Raw genomic sequence first — 22,737 nt, forward strand, 5'->3', positions numbered from 1 at the left:
TGCAGCCAAAGCCTGCTCTTTTGGCAGTAAAAACACTGTTTTCAAAACACCCATTTTTTAGGGTATGTTCAGAGGATCCAGAAATGGCAGCCCTTTGGATGCAGTGGACATGTGCTGCGTCCAAAGTGCTGCCATCTTTTGAACACAGGTGATTCCGCGTGTGTTCATTGATCTGTGCAGAATCCCTGCATTCTATACATTACAGGGGTGAGATTTCTCTTGCGGAGACTCGCGTCTACGCCATATAAATAGACATGCTGCAGCCTGGACAGGCGCGCCCCATGTCCGTCTCTGCAGGTGAGATGCGGGTGTCAGTGCACGCATAGTAGAGATGGAATTTCTTGAAATCCCATCCACTATACTGTAACATCTGGCCTGCTGCGGGTTGGACACTGCACAAGTACACAGCAGCTGACCTGCAGCGTTTTCGGATTGTGGACACATACCCTAAGGGCAGTGTTCCCCAACTCCGGTCCTCAAGAGCCGCCAACAGGTCATGTTTTCAGGATTTCCTTAGTATTGCTCAGGTGATAATTGCATTACCTGGAAAGGCAAGAATTCCATCACCTGGGCAATACTGAGGACCGGAGTTGGGGAGCACTGCCTTAGAGCTTTTGCGGTTTGTTTTTTACAGTACGCATTTTGTCTACAGTACATGTTTAAAGGGAACCTGTCCCAGGCGTTTTTAACTAAAAGAGCCACCTTGTGCAGCAGTAATGCTGCATTCTGACAAGGTTGCTTTTTTAGTTCTGGGTGCTGTAACTGCCGAAATAATCAGTTTTGTAATTTGTCCTAAATACCTATTCTTCAGTCAAGGAGGCAGGCCTTTCCCCCTGCTGCAGACGCTACACAGCCGTCACTCAAATCTTCTTGGCGCCGGGCACCGCCTCCTCACAGCTGTTTTGAAATGAGCCAGTGCCTGCGCTCTTTTCTCCTGCCTTGGGCAGGCGCAGTGAGCGCTGCCCGTCTGTCCTCATATGCAGTCCAGCTGACTGCGCCTGTGCAGACGCCCTGCCTGTGAATCCCAGCCCTGTAGTATGAATAAATCAGAAGACACTGTGGGGCTGGGATTCACAGGCAGGGCGTCCGCAAAGGCGCAGTTAGCTGGACTGCATATGAGGACAGACGGGCAGCGCTCACTGCGCTCTCTCTGGTGTTACATAGGACTGCAGGTGACATCTACTACATTATCTGTTCTCAGAGAGTAAGCACTGTTTTAGGCCTGTTTCACACGTCAGTGTCTCTGGTACGCGAGGTGACAGTTTCCTCACGTACCGGAGACACTGACACACGTAGACACAAAAAAATCAATGCATCTGTGCAGATGTCATTGATTTTTTGCGGACCGTGTCTCCGTGTGCCAAACACGGAGACATGTCAGTGTTCGTGGGAGCGCACGTATTTCACGGACCCATTAAAGTCAATGGGTCCGTGTAAAACACGTACCGCACACGGACGTTGTCCGTGTGCAGTCCGTGTGCCGTGCAGGAGACAGCGCTACATTAAGCGCTGTCTCCCCTACTGGTGCTGAAGCCACGATTCATATCTTCCCTGCAGCAGCGTTTGCTGCAGAGAAGATATGAATAATAGTGTTTAAAATAAAGATCTATGTGCCCCCCGCCCTCCCACCCCCTGTGCGCCCCCCCGCTGTTCTGAAAATACTCACCCAGCTCCCTCGTTGGCTGTCGCTGCTTCCTGTTCTGGCCGCATCTTCTCCTGTATGCGGTCACGTGGGGCCGCCGATTACAGTAATGAATATGCGGCTCCACCCCACACTATTATTCATATCTTCTCTGCAGCAAACGCTGCTGCAGGGAAGATATGAATCACGGCTTCAGCACCAGTGGGGGGGGGACAGTGTGGTACCCAGCACAGTGCGTGTGGTACCCAGTGGGCACATGGGCGGCACACGTATCATGATTAAGGGTGCTGCGTCACCTGAAACGCGTAGTGTTTTTACCTATATTGTGCTGATGTTTTATCCTCTGCTTCTTATATGAAGTGAATAAAGTATTTAGTTTTTACTTTTCACCGCTTCGTTGAGCTGGAATTCCTTTTTCTTTTCCTGGTTCCGCACACCTTGACACAGCGTTTCCGTGCTCCGAGCCTCCTGGGACTGTTACTGTGGTGAGCTGGATTTCTTTTTTCTTCTGTTATAGCAAAAGCTGCTGCAGGGAAGATATGAATCACGGCTTCAGCACCAGTGGGGGGGACAGTGTGGTACCCAGCACGGTGCGTGTGGTACCCAGTGGGCACACGGGCGGCACACGTGTGCCACACTGATGTGCCACAGAAACGTAGGGGCACACGGACACGGATAATTCCGGTATCGATTTTTTTCCGGTACTGGAATTATCTGAACGTGTAAAACCGGCCTTATCTGAAGAGTTAAAAAAAAAAATTAAGAGGGGGTTGGGGGCAACTCTGTCTTGGGCCCCCAATCATTTCTAACCCTAGCAACGCCCTTGCGTACAGCTAATAGTGGCAGACCCGTTGGCCGATAAAATGCCCCTAAATATGGGGGCCAGAGTGCAATGTTATCATTTGGGGCCCCCACTTTAAATTTTTGCCTAGGGCCCCTTTGTCTAAAACCGGCCCTGATTGAAAGGTATCGCTCAAAACTAGTCACAGCACTTCGCGTGTCACGATGCAACATCATCCACCTGCATTATAAAATAAAGCAATGTAGAAGAAGAGACAAAGATGCCAGTGACATAATTTGGCAAGTCAATTAACATAAAAGTGTTATATCAATATTCCATCTTATCCTTGCATCCCCGGACGAGAAGAACAGGCAGCAATAAGCAAATACGGTGTAACTGCAAGGGTGCCAGTATGTGGCAGCAGATCAGTATGAAAGCATTACATGCATATTTCAGAAATGGTGGCTATGCTGACGTGCCTTGCTGTGTGATACACGGTAAAACTGGAAGTGCCGGTCAGGTTGCATTTGCCCAGTACCTTGCAGGTTGATATGGCACTTCATTACTTGTATTATGCAAAGATGTATAGTCGCAGCATAGGGCAATCTTTGGCCATGGAAACTGTAGCACCCAAGTCGAAATGTAGCTTCAGACTAAAGGATAATTCAGATGTTAGTAGTACGAGTGCGATCTGTGTTTTTTCACAGATATCACTTACCCCTGAGTTATGGGGTAGTTCAAATGTCTGCACAAAAGCACAGAGATATGCGTGGTATTGATCAGATTCTCTGATGAAAATTGTTGATGTACGTCTATAGGTTAGGGAAAAAAATAATTATATGTTATATATATAAGGCAACAACTGTTGGCACAATTATTTGAAAATGTAAGAAACACAAGATGACCGTCAATCTTCCTCGCTCTGGGGTTCTATGCAAAATCTCGCCTTGTGGGGTAAGGATGATTTTGAGAAAGGTCAAGAATCAGCCCAGGACGACAGTCTCAAACATTACCGTTAGTAACACACTACACGGTCATGGATTCAAATCCTGCAGGACATGCAAATTCACCCTGCTCAGACCAGCACATGCCAAGGCCCGTTTGAAGCTCACCAATGACCACCTGGAAGATCCAGAGGAGGCATAGGAGAAAGTCTTGTGGACAGATAAGATCAAAATAGAACTTTTTGGTATCAACTCCACTCGCCATGTTTAGAGGAAGAAGAAGGATGAGTACAACCAAAAGAACACAGTTCCAACCATGAAGCATAGAAACATGCTTTGGGGTGTTTTTCTGAAGATCAGGGGACAGGACGAGTGCACCATATTGAAAGAAGGATGGATGTATCATGTATCGAGAGATTTTAGCCAACAACCTCTTTCCCTCAGTAAGAGCATTGAAGATGGGTCATGGCTCATGGGCGGACATACCGCCGGTTCAACCGCTGCGGCTGCATCGAGGCCCAGAGGCTTTTGGGGGGCCCCTGCAGGCAGGGCCGGCGTTAGAGGCAGGCAGCTGCCTAGGGTCCCCCTCCACCAGAAGCCCCCAGGTAGCGGAAAATCACGCAGCCACTATAAGGCCCCTGTGAGGCAGGGGGGCCCGCCTGCCACCAGCACTGACTCCCTCGCCGCATTGAACTATACCGGCGTCTGCCAGTACAGTTCAAAGCAATGATGGAGGAGAGAGCATCAGCAGACGCTCCCTCTCCCATCATTCCCCGCTGTGCCTCTGACATGCGCGCACTCACTGTGTGCCAGGCAGTGCAGCGCAGCCGCTGAGACAAACAGGATCAGGGAGCAGCGCGAGCACGGAGAGGTGGAGTGTTTTTTTGTTTCGTTTTTTTTAAACAGTGAGTACTAACTCGACTGTGGGGCCATTCTATGGGGGAAGATGCGAGCTGTGCTGTATACAATGCGGGCTGTTCTATATACAACGCGGGCTGTGCTGTATACTATGCAGACTGTGTACTATGCGGGCTGTTATATACTATGCAGGCTGTATTATATACTATGGGGAGGCTGTGTTATATACTATGTGGTTGTTATATACTATTGGGGGTATATTATATTCTATGGGAGAGGCTGCGTTATACACTATGGGGCATACATTATATTCTATGGGGGAGGCTGTGTTACATATGGGGGGCTACATTATATACTATGGGGAGGAGGGCTGTATTATATTCTATGGGGGGCTACATTATATTCGATGGGGGCTGTATTAGATTTTATGAGGGAGGATTGCATCATACTCTTTAATGGGGCTACATTATATTCTATGGGGAGGTGAGCTGTATTCTATTCTATTCGGGGTTACATTATATTCTATGGGGGCTAATTCAACACCTATCTTAAACAGCACCAGGGCACTTCACAATACTATACATAACTAATCCCACATCATTACATGTGAGAAGAAGAGATCCCATATAAATTAAAACCAATGTTTATTAATACTTATTAAAATAACTTGAATAAAAAAGCAAAATTAACCGTAGGGGACACCACCACACAAGGCTATTATACAACAATCAATACTAAATAGTGGCTTGACTACACAGTGTAGGCAAGCCACTATTTAGTATTAATTGTTGTATAATAGCCTGCATTAGCTATGTCTACTTTTGCCACCAATGCCCTTTTCTTAAGCTGGGGTCACACTTGCGAGCGCAACGCGAGAAACTCGCGAGTGTCTCTCGCATCAATACCCGGCACTGCCGCCGGAGCGTGCGGCTGCATAGAAATACATGCAGCCGCACGCTCTGGTACCGAGTGCCGGTGGCAGTGCCGGATACTGATGAGACTCGTGCAAGTTAGTTCTTCGCATTGCACTCGCAAGTGTGATCCCGGCCATAGCCATCTGATCACCAAGAACAAGAACGATAATTAAGACTTTTATCCCCATTATTACTGGGCTCATTTATCTTTTCATAGAAATGTTCTGCTCGGTCATCTTTAGAATTGTAATCAAAGTCGCTCAAGATAATGATCTACCAATTGACATATGTCCAGAGCCCCAAAGGCTGCATCAAGTGTCACCGTCCATGCTTTATGGATAGGATTTTCAAGGTGCCGACAATTTAGCGCTCCTCCAAAATCGGGCAAGGGAATCAGAGTTTAGAAGAGTTGCATACTTTATTCTGGGCTATAAAACTACGCGTTTCGTGGACGTCCTGTCCACCTCCTCAGGTACATAGCCAATGGCTATGACCTATCCAGAATTTCTTGAAGATCCTTTGCGGGTCCGGTACCATCTGCAGCCATCCTCTCAAACTTACTATACGTGTTATGCATACTCACATTGTGTAAAAGGTGAGTATTTTACCTTGCAGTAAACTAATTGTTATTTTGGTAACTATTGAGCCCTTCTCTTTACCATTTCTCGTCCATGCTTTAGTCACACAACACTCAGTGAAATGAGCACCTGACTTAAAAAAATAAATAAATAAATAAAAAAGTAAGTCTCGTGGGTTTTGGATTATTAATGAAGGTTAATCATATAGCAAATTAAAACTTTATTTTTAGAAGCAAGTTTTGGAATCAAGTCTCTCTCACAACGATGATATATGTATACACATACTGTATATAAATATATATCACAGCAGGAATGTCTTATCGCTCTTGCAGAGAACACGTCAGGAACAATTACAATCATCCAGGATAATAACATAAGACACTTGGGTCTGCAGCAGGCTCCTCTTCCATGACAATTTGTGCATGCTACACTTTGGTGCAGGGGATTAATCCTGAGGACTTTTTCATTTATTGGGAAAGGGATTTAGTCGCTGCTGGAGGAAGAGGAGGATGAATATCCCTGGAGAAAAGACAGAAAAAAAGCATCAGCGTTAGGCTAAGAGCAGACAGCTGAATTGAAAAAAGGGCTAGTAGCATCCGCAAATTGTGAACGTGACTGGCTCCATGTGCAGCACTGTGCGCTCCTTTGCATCACAGACAGGTGCCAGAGCCGCCTTTACATTGCATACATTATAATAGTCTACAAATCCGACCAGAAGAGTGCATCCTCCACTTATATCTGACCTCTGTGCAGTCCTAGGCACTCGCACACTGAAGATACGCTCCTCTGAACAAGCCCTGATGCAGTGCAGTTACCTCTAGGATGAAAGAAGATTTCTTAACTTTATACCATCTGTGGGTATTTGTACTTCTGTATGTGGATACTAATCCTTATTCATGAAAAAAGAACCCAAATATTCTTGGGGTTTCCAGCAGTTGGACCCGCACAAATCAGTCCCTTTTGGTATTAAATATATACCGTACACCACTAATACACTCATTTATTGATCCATGGTGGCTCAGAGGCTGCACTTCTTATTTAAGCTAGGGGAAAGGTATTTTTGGAAGGGTGAAAAAAATGTTTTATTGTAGAACTGAGTAAAAACAGAACATTCCCAGTGCTAGAGAAAAAAAAAAGTGAGAGCTTTTCCCAAATGTTTCAAACTGAAACTATGTCCTTACTCATGGATAAGTACGAAACGCTTTGGAAAAGCTCACATTTATAATTTATAGGAATAAGATTATAGGGGTGCTTCACTGCTATAGGTGGTGCTCTGGAGAAAATAGATCCAAGCAATAGAAAAACTCCGGCACACAAGAGAATAGATCTGATGAGAAATTTATTACAAAGTCAATTCAAAGGATCAGACTCCAATAAATAAAGAAAAAATATTTGTTGATGTTTCTTACAGACACATATTAAATTCAACGTTTAGGCTATTTAGCCTTTTTCAAGAAATGTCTGTTATCTGTAACATAAATAAAAATCATTATATTAACATTGGATGTGTATCATGAGAAATTATTTACATATAGTATTATAATGTGAGACATATAACTAAAGACAAGGGGAGGGTAGAAAATGTATGTAATCTATATCTTATGATACCCTAATGATAATCATACATCCCGTGTGTTTAACCCCTTAGCGACCGCCGATACGCCTTTTAACGGCGGCCGCTAAGGGTACTTAAACCACAGCGCCGTTAATTAATGGCGCTGTGGAAAAAGTCAATAGCGCCCCCCAGAGGCCGATTTTCTCCGGGGTCTCGGCTGCCGAGGGTAGCCGAGACCCCAGAGAACATGATTCGGGGGGTTTTAACCCACCCCGCATTTGCGATCGCCGGTAATTAACCGTTTACCGGCGATCGCAAAAAAAAAAAAAAAAGGCGATCTCTTTTTAATTTCTCTGTCCTCCGATGTGATCGCACATCGGAGGACAGAGAAAAAGGGGTCCCAGGTGGCCCCCCAATACTCACCTAGCTCCCCCGATGCTCCTCGTGTTTCCCGGAGGGCGCCGCCATCCTCAAAATGGCGGGCGCATGCGCAGTGCGCCCGCCGGCCGGCACCGGGAGAATCTTTGGGGTCTCGGCTGCCGGGGGTAGCCGAGACCCCAAAGAGCATGATCGGGGTCGGTATTACCGACCCCTGTTTTGCGATCGCCGGTAATTAACTGTTTACCGGCGACCGCAAAAAAAAAAAAAAAGTAAAGTGTAATTCTCTGTCCTCTGATGTGATCGCACATCAGAGGACAGAGAAATAGGGGGATTCGGGGACCCTAGCATACTCACCTAGGTCCCTGGATCCTCTTGCTGCTCCTCCTGGCCGCCGGCAGAAGAACATGGCGGACGCATGCCCAGTGTGCCCGCCATCTGTCTCCATCTGCCGGCCGGCAGGAGAACAGCAGTTGGGGCTAAAATTAGGGTTAGGGGTAGGGTTAGGGCTAGGGTTAGGGCTAAATTTAGGGTTAGGGTTGGGGCTAAATTTAGGGTTAGGGTTGGGGCTAAATTTAGGGTTAGGCTTCTTTCACACTTACGTCGGTACGGGGCCGTCGCAATGCGTCGGCCCGACATACCGACGCACGTTGTGAAAATTGTGCACAACGTGGGCAGCAGCTGTAGTTTTTCAACGCATCCGCTGCCCAATCTATGTCCTGGGGAGGAGGGGGCGGAGTTACGGCCACGCATGCGCGGTCAGAAATGGCGGATGCGACGTACAAAAAAACGTTTCATTGAACGTTTTTTTGTGCCAACGCTCCGCCAAAACACAACTAATCCAGTGCACGACGGACGCGACGTGTGGCCATCCGTCACGATCCGTCGGCAATACAAGTCTATGGGCAAAAAACGCATCCTGCGGGCACATTTGCAGGATCTGTTTCTTGTCCAAAACGACAGATTGCGACGGAATGCCAAACGACGCAAGTGTGAAAGTAGCCTTAGGGCTAAAGTTAGGGCTAGGGTTGGGGCTAAAGTTAGGGTTAGAGCTGGGATTAGGGTTAGGGTTTGGATTAGGGTTGGCATTAGGGTTACGCTTGGGATTAGGGTTAGGTTTGGGATTAGGGTTAAGGTTAGGGTTGTGATTAGGGGTGTATTGGGATTAGGGTTAGGTTTGAGGTTAGGGTTGAGATTAGGATTAGGGGTGTGTTGGATTTAGGGTTTTGATTAGGGTTATGGTTAGGGTTGACATTAGGGTTGTTTTGGGGTAAGGGTTGTGATTATGGTTAGGGTTAGTGATTAGGATTATGGATCAGGTTGGGATTAGGGTTAGGGGTGTGTTGGGGTTAGGGTTGGAGCTAGAATTGGGGGGTTTCCACTGTTTAGGTACATCAAGGGGTCTCCAAACACGACAGCCAATTTTGCGCTCAAAAAGTCAAATGGTGCTCCCTCCCTTCTGAGCTCTGCCGTGCGCCCAAACAGTGGGTTACCCCCACATATGGGGCATCAGCGTACTCGGGATAAATTGGACAACAACTTCTGGGGTCCAATTTCTCTTGTTACCCTTGTGAAAATAAAAACTTGGGGACTACAAAATCTTTTTTGTGAAAAAAAAAATATTTTTTATTTTCACGACTCTGCATTCTAAACTTCTGTGAAGCACTTGGGCATTCAAAGTTCTCATCACACATCTAGATAAGTTCCTTGGGGGGTCTAGTTTCCAAAATGGGGTCACTTGTGGAGGGTTTCTACTGATTAGGTACATCAGGGGCTCTGCAAACGCAACATAATACCCGCAGACCATTCTATCAAAGTCTGCATTCCAAAACGGCGCTCCTTCCTTCCGAGCTCTGCCGTGCGCCCAAACAGTGGTTTACCCCCACATATGGGGTACCAGCATACTCAGGACAAATTGGACAACAACTTTTGGGGTCCAATTTCTCTTGTTACCCTTGTGAAAATAAAAACTTGGGGGCTAAAAAAATCTTTTTTGTGGAAAAAAAAAATATTTTTTATTTTCACGGCTCTGCATTATAAACTTCTGTGAAGCACTTGGGCATTCAAGGTTCTCACCACACATCTAGATAAGTTCCATGGGGGGTCTAGTTTCCAAAATGGGGTCACTTGTGGGGGATTTCTACTGTTTAGGCACATCAGGGGCTCTCCAAACGCGACATGGCGTCCGATCTCAATTCCAGCCAATTCTACATTGAAAAAGTAAAACGGCACTCTTTCTCTTCCAAGCTCTGCGGTGCGCCCAAACAGTGGTTTACCCCCACATACTGGGTATCGACGTACTCAGGAGAAATTGCACAACAACTTTAGTGGTCTAATTTCTCCTGTTACCCTTGTGAAAATAAGAATTTGTGGGAAAAAAGATCATTTTTGTAGAAAAAATGCAATTTTTTTTTTTCAGGGCTCTACGTTATAAACTTCTGTGAAGCACATGGGGGTTCAAAGTGCTCGCCACACATCTAGATAAGTTCCTTAAGGGGTCTAGTTTCCAAAATGGGGTCACTTGTGGGGGGTTTCCACTGTTTAGGCACATCAGAGGCTCTCCAAACGCGACATGGCGTCCAATCTCAATTCCAGCCAATTCTACATTGAAAAAGTAAAACGGCGCTCCTTCACTTCCAAGCTCTGCGGTGCGCCCAAACAGTGGTTTACCCTCACATATGGGGTATCGACGTATTCAGGAGAAATCGCACAACAACTTTTCTGGTCTAATTTCTCCTGTTACCCTTGTGAAAATAAGAATTTGTGGGCGAAAAGATCATTTTTGTGTAAACAAAAGCGATTTTTTATTTTCACGGCTCTAAGTTATAATTTTCTGTGAAGCACTTGGGGGTTCAAAGTGCTCACCACACATCTAGATATGTTCCTTAAGGGGTCTAGTTTCCAAAATGGTGTCACTTGTGGGGGGTTTCCACTGTTTAGGCACATCAGGGGCTCTCTAAACGTGACATGGCGTCCGATCTCAATTCCAGCCAATTCTGCATTGAAAAAGTCAAACGGCGCTCCTTCACTTCTAAGTTCTGCGGTGCGCCCTAACAGTGGTTTACCCCCACATATGGGGTATTGGCGTATTCAGGAGAAATTGCATAACAAAAATTATGGTTACATTTCTGTTTTTACACTTGTGAAAATAAAAAAAATGGTTCTGAATTAAGATGTTTGCAAAAAAAAGTTAAATGTTCATTTTTTCCTTCCACATTGTTTCAGTTCCTGTGAAGCACGTAAAGGGTTAATAAACTTCTTGAATGTGGTTTTTAGAATGGTGTCACACTTCATTATTTTCTATCATATAGACCCCTCAAAATGACTTCAAATGTGATGTGGTCCCTAAAAAAAAATGGTGTTGTAAAAATGAGAAATTGCTGGTCAACTTTTAACCCTTATAACTCCCTAACAAAAAAAAATTTTGTTTCCAAAATTGTGCTGATGTAAAGTAGACATGTGGGAAATGTTATTTATTAACTATTTTTCGTGACATATCTCTCTGATTTAAGGGCATAAAATTACAAAGTTTGAAAATTGCAAAATTTTAAAAATTTTCGCCATATTTCCGTTTTTTTCATAAATAATCGCAAGTAATATCGAATAAATGTTACCACTAACATGAAGTACAATATGTCACGAAAAAACAATCTCAGAATCAGCGGGATCCGTTGAAGCGTTCCAGAGTTATAACCTCATAAAGTGACAGTGGTCAGAATTGCAAAAATTGGCCTGGTCACTAAGGGGTTAATTATGACAGAGACCACAATGGAAAAAACCTGTTGCAAGTCTGGACCAACATAAGTGATACGAAGAAGGTGTATACCACCTAAGTGAAAAAATAAAAATATAATACTTTACGTGTGTTTACTCCGCTTTAGGAGAAAAAAAATAGTCACACTGTGGGATAAAACAAAATATGAGGAGCGGTCCGTGCCGCTAGTATGGTCTAAGGAAAGATACGCAAAATGTCATAATAAAGTTACCTGGTGATCATAGCCAAAAGAGTGCCCATGTGGTAAGGACTGCGGGGTCCAAGAAGACACGTGGGCGGTGAATCAGTGGTGAGTCTGATGGAGGAAGACGCGAGGGGCCCGTTTCTGGTATTGAGAGGCTTCCGGTGGGAAAGGAAAAAGTTAATGCGCTAAAGCGCATGTGCCTTACGAAAAAAGCCGAATCCCATAGTGAGGAGCCGAAGTCCACTCTGTGCGCCTGCGTAGATGCATCGTGAGATAGTCCGGAAGAGGCCGAGGTATCTCTAACAAGAGCGGTGTAATGTGCGCATGCGTCATGCGAAATACTCCGGAAAAGGCCGACAGACTCAGCCATAAATAGGGTAGTAGGTGCTCATAAATTTTCTACCCTCCCCTTGTCTTTAGTTATATGTCTCACATTAGAATACTGTATGTAAAGAATTTCTCATGATACAAATCTAATGTTAATATAATGATGTTTACATATGTTACAGATAACAGACATTTCTTGAAAAAGGCTAAATAGCCAAAATGTTGAATTTAATGTGTCTGAAGAAACATCAACAAATATTTTTTCTTTATTTAATGGAGTCTGATCCTTTGAATTTACTTTGTAATAAATTTCTCATCAGTTATATTCTCTTGTGTGCCGGAGTTTTTCTATTGCACATTTATCATTTGTTTCTACAGTATTGGGAATTTTCTGTTTTATTCAATAACAATTTTTTTTAAATCCAAAAAAACATTACCGTTGCCTATTGCTACCACCGAGCAGGAGTGGTTTTTCATCTGAGCGGAGGATTTGCTGACTACTTTAATGTGGGTCAGCTGGATCACACTTTTATTCTTTGTAGTTCCCTTGTGCCTGCCAGGGTTTCTCTCAGATGCTAAATTTTGCTTCCTATGAAAATGACTCAAGTGTGTGTCCAGGGGAGATAGGCAGATAAGCCTCAACTGGAGCAGACCGTGATGCCAGTTGTCAGATCTGATGCACATAACTACCGAATATATTGGTGCTATAACAATACATCTATAACAATGGCTACCTTTCACCAATATGTGGTTCCTCTAGATTCCCAAAGGGCTGAGATGGCAGGCAAAGGAGTATTAAAGCAAACTTGTCATCAGGATTTTGCCAAGTACAGTGTCAGGTCGGCGCCGATATACCGATTAAAATGATACCTAGGTTGAAGAAATCAGTCTTGTGGTTTTTGTGTAATCAGGGATAGGCTGCCGTCACACGGTCAGTATTTGGTCAGTATTTTACATCAGTATTTGTAAGCCAAAACCAGGAGTGGGTGATAAATACAGAAGTGGTGCATATGTTTCTATTATACTTTTCCTCTATTTGTTCCACTCCTGGTTTTGGCTTACAGATACTAATGTAAAATACTGACCAAATACTGATAGTGTGACGGCAGCCTTAGAAGTTTTGAGTTTATGAGATTATCGTGCTCTGGGGCGGCCTGTGGGCAGGTCTTTTTTTTTTTTTTTCATACTCTGGCCTCATCGTCATCATTCTGGCTTAAATGACAGGTCACGGAACCTTCAGTGAGCTGCCCTCTATTTTGTAAAAAAAATGATGTAAATGATGCATTTTGCAAAAAGAAGAAATAAATAATGGCTTGCCGATAGTTGCTACTGCGCATGCACTGTCATTTTGCTGAAGCCGATTTTTTTTTCTTTTTCTCCTAGGGCAACACGTGTAGTAGCATCTCATGGCAAGTGATGCTCTTAGTCTGTGCAAGCCCCGCTCACTGGTGGGTGAGGTTTGTGCAGATTGAAATCATCGCATGCCAGGAGATACTACTGTGCATGCACTGAAATTTTGTTAAAGCCCCCTCACCCCCCCCAAAAAAAATAAAAAAAAAATTTGGCTTTCAAATAGCTGGCAGGTTTAAGCCATAATGACAATGAGGCCAGAGCATAAATTAAAAAAAAAAAAATAAAATCCACACACAGTCCCGCCCCGAAGCACGAGAATCTAATCAACTCAAAACTTCTAACACTGATTACACATGAACAACATGGATTTCTTCATCCCAGGTATCATTTTAATCAGTGTAACAATGCCAACATGAAAAAGCCTAAAGTTTCCTTAGCAAAATGACAGGTTCACTTTAATGAGAGCAAATAAAGGATTGAAGCATAGCCACTCAGAATTATCTTCTGAAAAACTCCCACAGGGGTTGTAATAGCCACGATTTACTCTTATCAATTTGGAAAAAATTGTAGAGAGTGTTATCACTAATGACCTGGCTTATATTGACTGACAATTCATTCAATGCTTTTTCACCTAATAATGCCTAAATGCACTTACAGAGAAAGGGACCAACCCTATAATGTTTAAAAGAATTATCTGGGACAATGGCAATTTTTACATATGGGCCTAAAGGTACCTTCACACTCAGCAACTTTACAACGAGAACAACAACGATCCGTGACGTTGCAGCATCCTGGATAGCGATCTCGTTGTGTTTGACACGCAGCAGCGATCTGGATCCTGCTGTGATATCGCTGGTCGGAGCTAGAAGTCCAGAACTTTATTTGGTCGTCAGATCAGCGTGTATCCTCGTGTTTGACAGCAAAAGCAAAGATGCCTGCAATGATTTACATGGAGCTAACGACCTGTGACGACCTGTGAGAACGATAAGTGAGTAACCCTTATGTCACTGGATCGCTCCTGCATCGTTCTGGAGCTGCTGTGTTTGACATCTCTACAGCGACGCTCCAGCGATCTGCTCGTTGTCTATATCGCTGCAGCGTCGCTGAGTGTGAAGGTACCTTAAGAACATACTAGCACGTAGTTGCTAACTACAGTACCTGCCTGTTCTGCCCAGCGACGATCTCTGCAAGCCCACAGCGGTTATGGACCGGTGATTCTCCTGCTTCTTTTCACCCTACGTAAACAAAGCAGCTTTTTCTTTCCAGTCTACTCTGTTGACGCAGTGTCAGTGCTGAGGTCATGCTGATTTACAGCCAGCTCCCCGCAGTTTGGTAGCAGGGAGCCGGCTGTCAATAATCATGACATCAACAGAGCAGAGGGTAAAAGAATCTGCTTTGTCGATTTGACGTCACGGAAAGCAAAATCGCTAGCAAGAGCAGTTGATTTCTGATCTGAGCCGGCAGAGACCATCGCTGGGAAGAACAGATAGTAGTTTGCAATTGTCTAATTGTCAATTCAGGGATTGTTTAAGTTTTCAGTTGCGATATCGCTGGCTACCAGCACCTCCAAGTACGCTTTTTGCACTGGATTGGTCTTAGAGCCGGATCAGAAAATGTTGCCCGACCCGGCTACGAATGCTGGACTGGTCCATCGAGTCCACATCTTTGCACCAGTTGTATCTGTCTCAGGCTTGAAAACAAATCGGTCAGACCTGACCCAGGTTAAAAAACAAACAAACAAACAAAAAAAAAAAAAACAGCCCAAGATGAGTATATGCATGTCGTATGTGTATCCAATACTCACCCTCGCATGCTTGTGTGCCTTCTTCATCTTTTTTCTCATCTTTTTATCCATAAGATACCCAGCCATGCCTGGTAGAAAAGGTCCAGAATGTGGAGGAGGGTAACCAGGTTGCACAGGATAACATGGGTGTCCTATAGGATATCCAGGCTGACCAGGAGGATACGCAGGCTGACCTGAGGGGTATACTGGTTGTCCTGATGGATAATCAGGCTGCAGGTAAATTAAACACTGACTGAGAACTTTTCCCATTGATTATGGCTGAACGCTGATGGACCTAGCATGGGAGGAGGGGGGAACATTTTGCGATCTGCTTACAGGCAACAGACCCTTAATGTTATACTGCAAATACCATAGAACAGACAAACACCAGTGTAAAAAAGCATAAAACATGTAGAAACTGTCACTGACCACTGGGATATACTACAGCCTGAATAAGATGCAGTATATATCACAGTGCATAATACATCCGATACTCACCTTCCCGTACCCATGCCCATGCTTGTTTGCCTTGTGTGCCTTCTTCATTTTCTTTCTCATTTTTTTATCCATAGGATAACCAGGCATCATTGGGTTCACTGGATACCCAGGCACACCTGGTGGGTAAGGACCAGAATGTGGAGGAGGGTAACCGGGTTGCCCAGGATAAGATGGGTGTCCTGCAGGATATCCGGGCCCACCAGGAGGGTACGCAGGCTGACCTGGGGGATAGACTGGTTGGCCTGCTGGATAACCAGGCTGTAGGGGTGGAACTGGAGGGTGTGCAGGATTAGTGGATGGTGGATATGCTGGATTTGGTGGGTAAGCAGGTTGTCCTGTTTAGGAATTGAAAAAAATAATTAGACAAAATTAATTACGAAAAGATGATTGCCTAGATGAGAATCTCCTAACAATTCATCATTCACCTCTTGTTAGAAAGGAAATCAGGGTTACATATTCCTAAATCGGCCTCTATTAAACTAGTTTGGCACCCTATTTAGATGTATTGGTCATAGAAAAGTATAGGAAAATCCCCCTGAAAGAAAGATGTCCTAAGGGTGGCTTTTCCACTCAAGAGAGCAAGAACTCACCTCAAACGCTAACATCACATAGACATGATGTGAATCTGCCCTGCACATTGCTGCTTTTCTCCCTTCGGAGCGTCGGTTTCTCCTGACTAGTTGGACAACATCTCATCCAGAGGCTCACACCAGATTGGTGTCACAAAACATAACGCTCAAATCACTTTATGACAGGTGTAGTTTCTTGTACCCAGATATGGGGACTGGAGGGTCACAGTGGTGGAGGTGGTCCCGGTGGTAGGGGCTCAGGATACAGGTATTGTACTTGGGCTCAGTATCACAGGGCTTCTAGAAAGAAGCCACTGGCTATGGATTTTTTTAAGAAACAAAAGGGGTATTGGTAACTACTTGCTCAGTGTAGAAACTACTTTCACAGTGACCATAGTGTATAGAGACACTGTATACAGTCATTCCCAATTATTAATCTTTGATAGACAACCAGTTTAAAAGGAAAAGTCCTATGAATGCATTATGAATCCCATGGGCTTTCTATACATAAAAATAAAATTAGCTATTTTACCCCAGCTTCACCGCTGTGTCGGTCTTTGACAGGTTACAGTGGCGATAACAGTGCATGTGACAGATACCGACAATTAACGAGTATAGCTTATTTTATTACTTTTATGTACAAACAGGCCTCAATACAAATGCACAAGCAGGGTGCAGCGGACCCAAACAAAATAGCAAATGCACAGGTGCGATACCTAATGAAACAGCCAGCCTTCAATAAGGGTTTGGCCGTGTGGTACACCAATGCACTAAGATAAAATACTCTGTATGTGGCGTGTTCACACAAGGAATGCAAAGCGTCTGGCTGCAGCCTATTAATGACGCCATATGGCGGGCTGCCCAGTGCTAAAATGCATCCTGTGTGAACAGAGGCCACAGTGTACAGAACAATTCGGGCCCAGCTGCACCCTGCAAAAAATATACGTGCAAAAAAACATATAAATATATGTAAGGTCTTAGTTGATATTAGGGCCATAATATGGAAGCTGGCAACCCACGCCAAGGGTGCATTTTAGCACTGGGCAGCCCGCCATATGGCGTCATTAATAGGCTGCAGCCAGACGCTTTGCATTCCTTGTGTGAACACGCCACATACAGAGTATTTTATCTTAGTGCATTGGTGTACCACACGGCCAAACCCTTATTGAAGGCTGGCTGTTTCATTAGGTATCGCACCTGTGCATTTGCTATTTTGTTTGGGTCCGCTGCACCCTGCTTGTGCATTTGTATTGAGGCCTGTTTAGACAGGTAAGCATCTTTGCCTGTTTTTGGTGTTTTTTCTTGAATGTGTCCTTTTTTGGTGTTTTTCATGTTAGAGTAGGACTGGCAATACGTAAGGACCCTTGGCGTGGGTTGCCAGCTTCCATATTATGGCCCTAATATCAACTAAGACCTTACATATATTTATATGTTTTTTTGCACGTATATTTTTTGCAGGGTGCAGCTGGGCCCGAATTGTTCTGTACACTGTGGCCTCTGTTCACACAGGATGCATTTTAGCACTGGGCAGCCCGCCATATGGCGTCATTAATAGGCTGCAGCCAGACGCTTTGCATTCCTTGTGTGAACACGCCACATACAGAGTATTTTATCTTAGTGCATTGGTGTACCACACGGCCAAACCCTTATTGAAGGCTGGCTGTTTCATTAGGTATCGCACCTGTGCATTTGCTATTTTGTTTGGGTCCGCTGCACCCTGCTTGTGCATTTGTATTGAGGCCTGTTTAGACAGGTAAGCATCTTTGCCTGTTTTTGGTGTTTTTTCTTGAATGTGTCCTTTTTTGGTGTTTTTTACTTTTATGTACAGCAAGGAGATGGATTTCTCATTAATACATTTTTAACTCTTAACTCTATTTCAGGAGTAGTCATGACTTATCCTTATAGTAAACCATCAATGTGATTATTATTATATTGCCCGAAGCCAGGCACAAACCAGTCTAATACTGATCACCTACCCCAAGGATAGGGCGTGACAACCACTTGGAAGGGGTTTTCCATCAGTACCATTGAATCCCATTTGCTTGCTCTACATAAAAGTAATAAGATCAGCTATACTCATTGACCTGTGCTTCAATGCCGGCTCTCCACTTTCCAGCCCAGTGATTGGCTGCAGGGGTCACTTGAGCTGTAGTCTTAAATATGTTGTCGCTGTGGCCTGTCAAAGACCAGGAGCAGCAGTGGAGAGTCAGCAATGAAGTAGTGGTCAATGAGTATAGCTTATTAATTTTATGTTGAGCCAGCCAACAGGGGCTTCAAAAATGTATTCATGGGAAAACTCCTGCCAAATCTCTTTCAATTAAATAGTACTGAGCTGAAGTGCTAGGGACATCCCACTACCAAAAGTGCAGCGTTGGGCCTAAAGGGGATTCGGTGCTTGGTGGACCGGCGCAGCCCTTCAGGCATTGGACCGTCAACAGTGCTAAGAATCAGCCAATCAGTTGAAGGCACTACGTAGAAGCGCTATACCAGCGCGAAACGGCCGTCGTCAGAGCCTGCACACTCCTATCTTCACACACCCCCGAGCCATGAAGGTATATATATTGTGACTGAATAAAGGACAAACCATTTTAAGGATCGGTGAGTGCTGCCTTCTCTTTGTTACATGGACTGCATTTCAATGTTTTTTCAGAGGAGCACCCGAGATCCGGAGGTTAAAGGGACTCTGTCACCTGAATTTGGCGGGACTGGTTTTGGGTCATATGGGCGGAGTTTTCAGGGTGTTTGATTCACCCTTTCCTTACCCGCTGGCTGCATGCTGGCTGCAATATGGGATTGAAGTTCACTCTCTGTCCTCCATAGTACACGACTGCACAAGGCAATCTTGCACAGCGCAGGCGTGTACTATGGAGGACAGAGAATGAACTTCAATCCAATATTGCAGCCAGCATGCAGCCAGCGGGTAAGGAAAGGGTGAATCAAACACCCGAAAACTCCGCCCATATGACCCAAAACCAGTCCCGCCAAATTCAGGTGACAGGTTCCCTTTAAGCTTCAATGAGCACACTGCGTGTTAGGTATTTTGATTCAGTGAAGTCGGCGGTGCTGCCTACTATTTATCCTTTGCATGAAGAGGAGCTGCGGAGACACCATCACATGTTTCTCAACGCAGGCAGTGAATAGCCAGGCCTTTCCCCGGGAAGGAACAACCAAGGGAAGGGCAGCATCCAATAAAGGGCAGCATCCAATAAAGGAAAACATCCAATAAAGGAAAACCACCTATGCCAAGCATGGTATCCATCCACAGACAGCTGTTTCGGGGTTTTTTCCCCCTCATCAGTGTGGAGTAGGAAACTGGCTATCAGGAGCAGTGCCTAGTAGAAAGTCTATAAAGGCACGGATGATTGACCTCGTGGAGACCAAAACATCCAACACCATCACGTGTCTGGCTATTCACTGCCTGCGTTGAGAAACACGTGATGGTGTCTCCGCGGTGTTGGATGTTTTGGTCTCCACGAGGTCAATCATCCGTGCCTTTATATACTATTTATCCTTTGACAGATGCCAATAATGTATATATATTACAGATGGGATCAAAAAAAAAAAAAGGCCCTACCAAAAGATCTGTGGATTATTATATACGGACAGCAGGCTACGTACCCGGAGCGTTAGGATTCCACATGGTTTTTCTTGCAGATGATTCTTTCTAGACAAACAAGAAAACAAAACTGAGATAATTATAGCAGAAATACTTTATGTTCAGTCATGTATCTTGCAAGACGCTGGAAGCCCTATCAGGTTACAACAGCTATGCCTAATGTGTCATAAGGCTATCCTTTACCCCAATGGCTAAAAGAAAGATTAGGGTCTTTAATATGATACAATATATGGTCAATATAAGTATAAAAAGGACAGATGATCGCCTGCTGAGCACATTATTGGCCTGGTATCTGTATCTGCTATATTACTTCACCTAAGCTACATTTATACTCAAAGATTATTGTGAACGAGCGTCCATAGGAATGCCCATTTCATGATAATCTTGAAGGGTAAACAGGCTTCCAATCACCCAATGAAGAGGAAAAAGATCATTCATCAGCAAAAGTAATCTTTTGTGTTAAACAAAAGAATCACTCGGTAGTACATTGTCCTGTATAAACAGGACTTGTGCTACCGAGAATAATGGCAGCCTGTGCTCACTGAGCCATCTGTTATACTGTAGATCGTTCAGTGCGCATTGATAACTGTGGTCTGCCTGTGTAAACAGGTTATTAAGCAACTGTCAATCGGTAATTATTCACCGGTTATTTACTGCTCCACCCCCACTACAAAAAACAAACACTTTTTTTATGCAACAAATACATGTACATTTTGGCAAAAGTAGCACTTGTCTGGTGCCAGCAGTGGGCCCCCGCCAGTCATCACAGGGTCAACTGTATCGGCATCCAGCCGATAAAGCTGATCGCATTGATAAGAGAAGGAGCGTTAGGAGTAGGACCAGAGACACCAGATTGCTTTTCCTATTTTATCATTACTCCTGGCTATTTTTTTTTTTTTTTCACATTTTGGAAATCCCCTAGAAAGGCAACTGTGACACATAGGAACAAAGAAAATATATTTGTAACACCAACAAATGAAAAGTAACTAGAAATGTATCACTTGTCAGGGTTGTCTAGATAGACACATTTATGGTAAAAGGCAGAACTGTAAACGTGGGCTGTTATCTGGGCAAAGTCCAGAAAAATGACAGCTCATCAAATAACTAAGAAGGCACAAGGGACGGATTATCAAACACATATGCATTGTGTATTATCGAGCGCCCTTATAGGCAGGGTCTGGTTTCGGCTCTTTGGGCAGGACAGCCATCATGCAGCACTGGGGTGCGGAGTTCGACTCCAACCAAGGATCTGGGCTTTGTATGTTATTATTATTTATTATTATAGCGCCATTTATTCCATGGCGCTTTACATGTGAGGAGGGGTATACATAATAAAAACAGGTACAATAATCTTGAATAATACAAGTCACAACCGGTACAGGAGAGAGGACCCTGCCCGCGAGGGCTCACAATCTACAAGGGATGGGTGAGGATACAGTAGGCGAGGATAGAGCTGGTCGTGCAGTGGTTTGGTCAATCGGTGATTACTGCAGGTTGTAGGCTTGCCGGAAGAGGTGGGTCTTCAGGTTCTCCCACAAATCCAAAACATACGGATAGGATTGGTGTCCCATAGGACTGGCTCCAGAGTGTGTCCAAGATGGGGGGGAGGGATTAGATTGTGAGCTCTGCGGGGTATGGCCAGCACTATTGCTTTGCAGCTGGGGTCTCAGGATTTGAAATGGGTGGATTGTTGCATTGAGATGAAGAGGGCCCTGTACAGATAACGAGGCCTAAACTGACCATGGGCCTTCCAACCGGAACTTACTGCCTCATATGTGTCTATCAGGCTAATGTTTTGGATCAGGAGACTTGTCCGTATACAGACCGTGAAATACGCCCGTTTGCACTTGACCTAAATGGACATGGGGTGGATTTCAAAAGTCACAGCAAGTCAATTTCTGTTGAAAATTTTCATCATAAATATTACCCCTTTGAGCGTAGCAACGGTGTAAAAAAAAAAAAAAAAGTAGTTTGCCATCTCCCAAACCATACTGACATGGAGCATCATGTTGCCAGATCATTTTACCGCACATAAAAATACTGTTTTTCCAGTGCACTATATGTTAAAACAAAAGATGTCTTTAAAAATAAAAAATTGAGTTGCAAAAAAAAAAAAAAACAAAAAAAAAAAACAACTTATGTATGGCTAGGTTGATGGAAACATTAAATGATTGCTCTTAGAAAAGGTAAATTAAAAAAAAAAAAGCAAAAAAAAGCAAAAATATAAATGTGCTCATTCTGTATACAGCTCAGGAGGGAAATACATCTAGAGCAGAGCTTTAAATATGTGATAACTTTATTGATCATGAGGGTCACACCGGTGGGGCTCGTACCGATTGGCACATTGGGCAACTTTTATGTCAGTTGTAAGATGGCATGTCAGGTCTGACAACGGCTCCATTCATTCCCAATGGGGCAGAGTGAGGGTATGTACACACATTTATTATTTGCAGCAGAAAATTAGTTGCAAATATTGATGTATTGATAGGAAAGATGCAGCATAAAATACGTTCATTTTTAAAGTGGGGTTTTTTTTGCATGTGTTTATGTTTTCCCCATTTATTAGAATAGGTGAAAAATGCTGCCAAATCCCTGAAACATGCTGCGTAGTTGACACTGCTTCAAATCTGCAAGCAAAAAAAAATAAGCAGCATATACAACAGATTTCGGGAAGCTCATTCACTTTTCTGGAACTAGGAAATCCTTCAGTTTTTGTGACAAACCTGTGCAGTAAAAAAGAAAACTGGGAAAAATGCAGCAAATACTTAATATGTGCACATAAGCTCTAGCGATCGGTTTGTGTCTCCGCCGGTCACCAAGTGATCACTTATCTAGAGGATAGGCGACAAGGTGTTTTCACCGGATTAATAAAAAGATTCTTTGGATCAACAGCGCCAGTCTTGCACGCTTCTCTATGGCCGTCAGATATTGTAGCTTGTCTTCACGCATGCTAATAGAGATAAACCCTCGGACAGGTTTCGG

General features: G+C 44.2%; 1 protein-coding gene across 3 annotated transcripts in view; it reads right to left on the reverse strand.

Moving 5' to 3' along the window:
- Positions 1-5,922: 5,922 nt before the first annotated feature.
- PRR13 (proline rich 13) overlaps positions 5,923-22,737 on the reverse strand; it is a 28,855-nt gene continuing 12,040 nt past the window's right edge. The window contains exons 2-5 of one of the 3 annotated variants that reach the window (XM_069758757.1): positions 19,758-19,803; positions 15,571-15,905; positions 15,094-15,303; positions 5,923-6,236 (exon numbers count right to left, since the gene is read on the reverse strand). In XM_069758757.1, coding sequence (XP_069614858.1) covers positions 6,201-6,236; positions 15,094-15,303; positions 15,571-15,905; positions 19,758-19,779 — 603 coding nt within the window. In that variant the 5' untranslated portion in view covers positions 19,780-19,803 and the 3' untranslated portion in view covers positions 5,923-6,200. Of the gene's footprint in view, positions 6,237-15,093; positions 15,304-15,570; positions 15,906-19,757; positions 19,826-22,737 lie in introns of all 3 variants that reach the window. The other 2 variants (XM_069758758.1, XM_069758759.1) reach the window with 2 other exon arrangements.

The sequence above is a fragment of the Ranitomeya imitator genome, chromosome 3 (genome assembly GCF_032444005.1).
Source record: "Ranitomeya imitator isolate aRanImi1 chromosome 3, aRanImi1.pri, whole genome shotgun sequence".
Taxonomy (NCBI): Eukaryota; Metazoa; Chordata; class Amphibia; order Anura; family Dendrobatidae; genus Ranitomeya; species Ranitomeya imitator.